Source organism: Manacus vitellinus, unplaced genomic scaffold (genome assembly GCF_001715985.3).
Source record: "Manacus vitellinus isolate BGI_N305 unplaced genomic scaffold, ASM171598v3 scaffold_52_pilon, whole genome shotgun sequence".
NCBI classification, from domain to species: domain Eukaryota; kingdom Metazoa; phylum Chordata; class Aves; order Passeriformes; family Pipridae; genus Manacus; species Manacus vitellinus.
The window spans coordinates 1513170-1519298 of record NW_021940628.1 but is presented as its reverse complement, the minus strand read 5'-3'; the positions used below and the strand labels follow the sequence as shown (position 1 = coordinate 1519298).

Sequence of the window (6129 nt, the reverse complement as noted above, 5' to 3'; positions counted from 1 at the left end):
CGCCATGGAGCCCGTGGGCTCCTGGGGCCCCGCGGAGGTGACCGCCTGGCTCCGAGGTGAGACCCACCCCCCACGCCTGCCCCTCCCAACCCAGGGGACACCCCACTGCTGGCTCTGGGGTGGGGTGTCCCCAGATTGGTGACATGTGGGTGGGTTGGTGTGGCTGGGGGGGGTGGCAGTGCTTCTCATCCCTCATCTCCTTGAGAGGGGGCATTTTCCCTGGATCTTGCTGTGGATGGGGTGGGGGTCTGGCCGTGCCCACCGTTTAGGCTGGGACTGGGTGAACTCACTGCATGAAGAGGGCCGTGCCATCAGCCAGGTGTCACGCCCTGGGGTCACCCAGCCGGGGGGGGTGCTGGTCTGTGGCAGGGCTGGATGCAGCGGTGCAGGGGTACCCCTTCGAGGCCTGGGAGCTGGCAGGGCCTGACCTGCTGGGGCTGGATGTGGAGGCACTGGAGGCACTGGGTGTGTGGCCCCTGGGGCACCAGGAGCTGCTGCTGGAGGCTGTGGAGCAGCTCCGTGAGCTGGTGAGTGCAGGGACCCCCAGGGGCTGTGGGGAAACCAGGGAGGAAGGGGGGATTTGGGGGCACCCTGGGCTGGGTGGAAGGGAGGCCATGGGGTCACCTTGCACTGGGTGAAGGTGGGGACACCCTGGACTCGTTGGAGAGGAGATGTGGGGGGACCCTGGGCTGGGTAGAGGGGAGGACATGGGGGCACTGTGGAATGAAGAGGGAGAATGTGGGGTCACTCTGGGCTGCGTGAAAATGGGGACACTGGGGCACCTTGAACTCAGTGGTGGAGGGATGTGGGGGCACTCTGTGCTGGTTGGAGCTGGGAATCAGGGCTGGGTGAAGGTGGGAATGTGAGATCCCCACTGCCCCCCCCCATCCCCTGGCATCCCTGTGCCCCCAGGACACAGGGCTGGCGAGCACCAGCCTGCGGACCCTGACAGAGAGGCTGCAGGAGCTGGCACAGGGCATCCAGAGCCTGGTGCTGGGGGGGCTGTCAGCAGGGGATGCCCCCCAGCCACCCTCCCTCACCCTCCTGGCCCGAGTCATCGACCTGGTCGGGGCTGCCAAGGGACTCTTCTCCTGGCTCAACAGGTCCGGGGCAGGTGAGGGCCCCCCTGGGTGCTGGGTGACCCCCACACCAGGGGCTGAGCTCTGTGTCCCCCTCCAGGTACCTCTTCTCCACCCTCAACGACTTCTCGGCCAGCCAGGACATCGTCCTGCTGTGTGCCCAGCTGGGAGAGACACTGCAGGCGGTGGGTGATGGGCACAGTGTCGGGGTTGGGGAGCCAGCTGGCAGCTCTCCTGTCCCCCCAGAGCTCTGCCGGGCTGGAGGTGGGGTGAGAGGGGATGTGGTGCAAGGCAGGTTCCCCACGGGGTCCCCCCAGCTGGGATGGAGCCATCCCTTCCCACTCATCCCCACATCTTGTTCCCCCAGGATTGTCCTGCAGCTGAGAGGGACAGGCAGATCCTGCTGATCGTAAGTGCTGTGGGTGAGGAGGGGGTGGCAGGCATAGGGGGGTCTGCCAGGGCCCATCTGAGCCCCCTGCTGTCACCCACAGTGCCAGCACATCGTGGGCATCTGCGAGAGCATCGTGGGCTGCAGCCCCCCGGCGCTGCTGGACCGCAGGGCTGTGCTGCAGCAGGTGGGGCTGGCGCTGCCCCCTGGCCCAAGGGGCAGCCCCTTGAGGTCCCCCAGCACCCCATCGCTGCCTGCAGGCCTGTGGCAGAGCCCACCAACATCCCCTGACTCGCCAACGCTGCCCCTCAGCCCATGGGGGAGCCCCCCAGTGTCCCCTGACACTTCAGTGCCACCCTCTGACCCCCTGACACTCATCACCACCCCGCTGGTGAGTCCCCACCACCCCAGTGCCCCCCCCTGCCTCTGGACCCCCCCAGATCCCTGCTCAAACGCCCTTCCTGTCCCACTCAGGGCTTTGAGATCACCTCCACCAGCTCCTGCCTGCACTTCGTGTCTGCCACCACCTCGGAGGTGAGTGAGGGGCTGCCCCTCCCTGTCTGTCACCCCCGCAAGTGCCACCCTGTCCCTTTTAGCACCTGCCACGGGGAATTCCCCCAGTCCATGGGGTCCTCTTAGGGCCCTAATCCACATCCCAACCCAGAGCTGGGGGGGCTGCCTGCAGCTGAGACTGTGCAACTCATCTCATGAGTGAGCACAGCCTGGGCACGGGGGGAGCCCCCTCTGCACCCCGATCCCACCTGGGCAGCTCCGGCCGCTCCATGAAAGGTCGGGTTAATGGTTAATCCCTCCCCGGTTCTCCCCATCCGGGAGAGATCCTGAGTGTGGATTAGCTTGGGGAGAGGGGGTGGGAACCCAGGACTGGGCACCCCACTCCCACCCTGCCTCTGCCCAGGCCCTGGCTGCCCACGGGGGGCACATCCTGCCCGGGGACGAGATCGTGCAGGTCAATGAGCAGGTCGTGGTGAGTCGGAGGGGACGGGGCTGGTTTTTGGCAGGGAAGTCATGGACAGGGAGCTGCAAGGCCGGGAGGGCTGGGGGAATATGGGGAGTGCAGCTGGGAGGATTTTGGGTGCACACAGGACATGCAGCCGGGAGGATTTTAGGGGGACATGGGACCTGTGACTGGGAGGACTTTAGGGGGAGTGTAGCTGGGAGGGCTTGGGGGATATAGGAGTTGAGATCTGCAAAAAGCAGGACCCATGGCTGGGAATGGTCTGAGGGACCCAGGAGCCACCGCTGGGGGATTGGGGGATGTGGGATCTGTGTCTGGGGAGGGTTTGGGGGATGCAGCAGCCATGGGGCCAGGGCCATGTGCCACAGCTCATCATGGGGCTGTGCAGGTGGGTTGGACACGCATCAACCTGGAGAAGAAGCTGCTGGAGAAGGCAAACGAGGTGACACTGGTGCTGAAGAAGATCCCCCTTGACCTGCATGGCTCACCCCCCTCTCCCAGGCAGCAAGTGAGTGATCCCAGTGCTCCCAGTTCATCCCAAGTGCCTTACTGGGACGTGCTGGGAACCAGGCAGAGACACTCAGAGCCAGGCATCTCCCATCACACTGGTGATCCCTAAAGCTCTGGGGTCCGTGGTGGGGTGGGGCTGTCCCTGACACTCCATCCACAGCTCCCGGGAGCATTTTCGGATGCTGCGGATTCCCCCGGCACCAGGAGTGGCGAGTGCCCAGGCAGCCCCGTGTCCCTGACCTCCAGGTGAGCCCCATCCCGACACCCCAACACCCCCAATCCGGCCAGAGAGGAGCTGTTTGGATGCCCCCAAGGCCCCTTCCCAGCTCTTTTTTGGGGGCGGAGAAGTCCCAGCGGCGCAGCAGCTGCCTGCGAGCGGCCCGGGGAGCTGCCCAGTAGCCTTAAGGAACGGAAAAAAAAGTGGGTTGTGTTTGTAATTCATTCACTTGGTAACGTTTTAGTGGGGTTGAAACTATATTTAGACATGACCCTTCTCCTCTCCCGGAATGGAAAGGCGTGCGGGGAGCCAACGGCAGCGCGGGCAGGAGCCACCGGCCGGGCTCCCACCCTGCCGGGGACCACGGAGGTCTGGCGGAGCTGGTGCTGAGCCCCCACCACCGCGTCCCCTCCAGCCCCACTCCTGAACCGCGGGTGCCCCACCCAGAGGCCGACAGTGGGATCCCTGCAGACGTCAAAGAGGTTTGTGGCTCAGGAATCCCGTTTTCCCCCAGCGTTGGTGCCGACTTGGACTCCGGGCCGGACTCAGCGCCGGATCCCGTCACTGACGAAGAGGAGGAAGAGGACGAGCAGGACCTGAGGCTGCCCAGGGCGGCCGTGGAGGAGCTGCCGGGACTGTCAGGACGGGGTAGGACGGGAGAAGAGGCGGGGACGGAGAGATCTCCCCCCAGGACAGGAGGCTGCAGCCCGGCTCGCTGTTCGCAGGCACTGCAGAGGAGGAGTGGGAGAGTGGCACCCCCTTGGACACCCCCTTGGACACCCCCCTGGGCACCCCACCGGGCACCCCACCGGGCATCCCAAACTCTCCGGGCATCTCTGCTGCCACCAGACCCCGCAGCACAGAGCTGAGCCCCACGGCAGCCCCCACCACGGGGGCTGGGGGTGCAGAGCCCTGCCAGCTCCCTGGGGAGGTGAGAGCTGGGGGGGACACTGGGAGGGTGTCAGAGTGGGGGGGTGACACGGGACTTTGTGTCCTGCCTGTGGTGGGAGTCAAAACGCCTGTGCCAGGATGGGTTCCCCTCTGAGCTCCCCTCTGGGCTCGCTGCTGTGTGTGTGCAAGCTGGGGGTCCCTAAGGGGGTCCCTGAGGGCTGTGTGTGCTGCTGGGGGGGCTCAGCTAACACTGCCCTGCCCTCACCCCCCCTCATGTCATCCCTAAATGCTCATGTCCATCTCCCCACCCAGGGCAGCCCCCAGACAGGACGCAGACCAAAAGGTGAGCAGGACCCTGCCAGGCTGGGGTGAAGGGGGCTGGGGGCTCCCCCGGGGAGGGGGGCTCTGCTCCCCCTGCCCTGCCTTGACACCCCCCCGGTGCCGTGGTGGCAGGAGTGGCGACCAGGCTGAGCCGCCGGCGGGTCTCGTGCCGGGACCTGGGCCGGGTGGACTGCGATGGGTGGCTCCTCAAGAAGAAGGACCACGTGGCCTTCATGGCCCAGAAGTGGAAGCGGTGCTGGTTCGTGCTGAAGGGCCACACGCTCTACTGGTACAACCACCCCAACGTGAGTGGGGGCCACCGGGTGCCCTCCTACCCCCCCTCACACCTGGGCAGCTGGGATTTCCCAAGGTGGTGGTGTTGGACACGCTGTCCCCATTCCTCACAGGATGAGAAGGCTGCAGGACTCATCAACGTGGCCACCTATGACCTGGAGAGCACGAGGGAGCAGAAGAAGAAATAGTGAGTGGGGTCTGTCTCACCTCCCAGCTGGTGGTGGAAGGGGGGGGATGAATCCTGCTGGGTACCACCTGCATGTCCCCATGGGGCTTGTGGGATCCTCTCAGAGCTTCAGAGGTCCCCATGGATCGGCTGGTGTCCCCATGGGCCTCGTGGGGTCCCAGTAGGGCTGGTGGGGTCCTTGCAGGGCTGTGGGGTCCCCACAGGGCTGGTGGGGCCTTCATGTGGTGGTGGGGTCCCCACAGGGTTGGTGGGGTCCCCATGGGCCTGCTGGGGTCCCTGTAGGGCTGGTGGGGCCTCCAAGGGGCTGGTGGAGTCCCCAAAGGGTTTGCAGTATTCTCTCTGCACTGAGCAAGATGTGCACTGTGCTCCTGGTATTACCTGGGATGAGGCCGAGGACATCTCCCAGGGCAGGGAGAAGCCCAGACCCCTGGGCTGGATTGGAATGGGGAGGCTGGAGGGGGCTTGTGGCTGGTTCTGTGTCACCACAGCAGCCACCTGCTTGTCCTCAGTGTGTTCCAGCTGTGCCACCAGAAGTACAAGCCCTTTGTCTTTGCTGCCGAAACCTTGGCTGACCTGAGCATGTGAGTAACACACCCTCCAGTGCTGGTCAGTGCCAGTCCTGCCACTCCTGGGCTGGCCAGGACCCTCCTCTGCCTGTCTGTATGTCCTTTCCCTCCCCAGGTGGGTCAGTCGGCTCATAACAGCCAAAACAAAGTACACACTCGCCCACCAGTCAGTCCCAGACAAGGAGGAAGGTAATGAGCCCTTCTCTGGGGTGGGAGGTGGGGTCAGTGGGAGATGGGGACCCTGAGGGGACCTGGGGGTGGGGTCAGTGGGACATGGGGACCCTGGGGGGACCTGGAGGTCCTGGTGGGGCAGCTGTGCCTGGTGCCACATCCTCTGTGTGGGAGTGCTGGGAGCTTTGCCTGTGATTTGTGGGAACGTGAAAAACCTCCCCCTGAGAGGGGCTTGGGATGATGCTCAACCCTGAGGGGGGAATCTTCCCACTCCCACTGCTCTCCCCAGACTGCTACAGCGAGACAGAGGCTGAGGACCCCGATGATGAGTCCCCCAGGCATGGATGTGACTCGGTGAGTGGCCCTGGGGGACATCCTGGGCAGGGGACAGAGGTTCCTCATCTCACCTTCTGCCTCATCTCTCCCCCAGCCGAGGAAGAGGCTGCAGAACCCCCCGGACAAAGCCCAGCTCTCCCCAGCCAGCGGCGAGTCCAGCAGCCCCCAGGGCAGCCCCCGGCCCTGCTCCCCC

General features: G+C 65.2%; 1 protein-coding gene across 1 annotated transcript in view; it reads left to right on the top strand.

Moving 5' to 3' along the window:
* The first annotated feature begins 4 nt into the window (after positions 1-4).
* Positions 5-6129, top strand: part of CNKSR1 (connector enhancer of kinase suppressor of Ras 1) — a 9077-nt gene continuing 2952 nt past the window's right edge. The window contains exons 1-19 of the mRNA XM_029963033.1: positions 5-56; positions 370-527; positions 913-1103; positions 1180-1264; positions 1447-1488; positions 1571-1858; positions 1942-2001; positions 2348-2452; positions 2832-2951; positions 3114-3199; positions 3415-3818; positions 3896-4101; positions 4374-4404; positions 4515-4687; positions 4790-4863; positions 5373-5444; positions 5545-5618; positions 5890-5954; positions 6031-6121. Coding sequence (XP_029818893.1) covers positions 5-56; positions 370-527; positions 913-1103; positions 1180-1264; positions 1447-1488; positions 1571-1858; positions 1942-2001; positions 2348-2452; positions 2832-2951; positions 3114-3199; positions 3415-3818; positions 3896-4101; positions 4374-4404; positions 4515-4687; positions 4790-4863; positions 5373-5444; positions 5545-5618; positions 5890-5954; positions 6031-6121 — 2377 coding nt within the window. The remainder of the gene's footprint in view (positions 57-369; positions 528-912; positions 1104-1179; positions 1265-1446; positions 1489-1570; positions 1859-1941; positions 2002-2347; positions 2453-2831; positions 2952-3113; positions 3200-3414; positions 3819-3895; positions 4102-4373; positions 4405-4514; positions 4688-4789; positions 4864-5372; positions 5445-5544; positions 5619-5889; positions 5955-6030; positions 6122-6129) is intronic.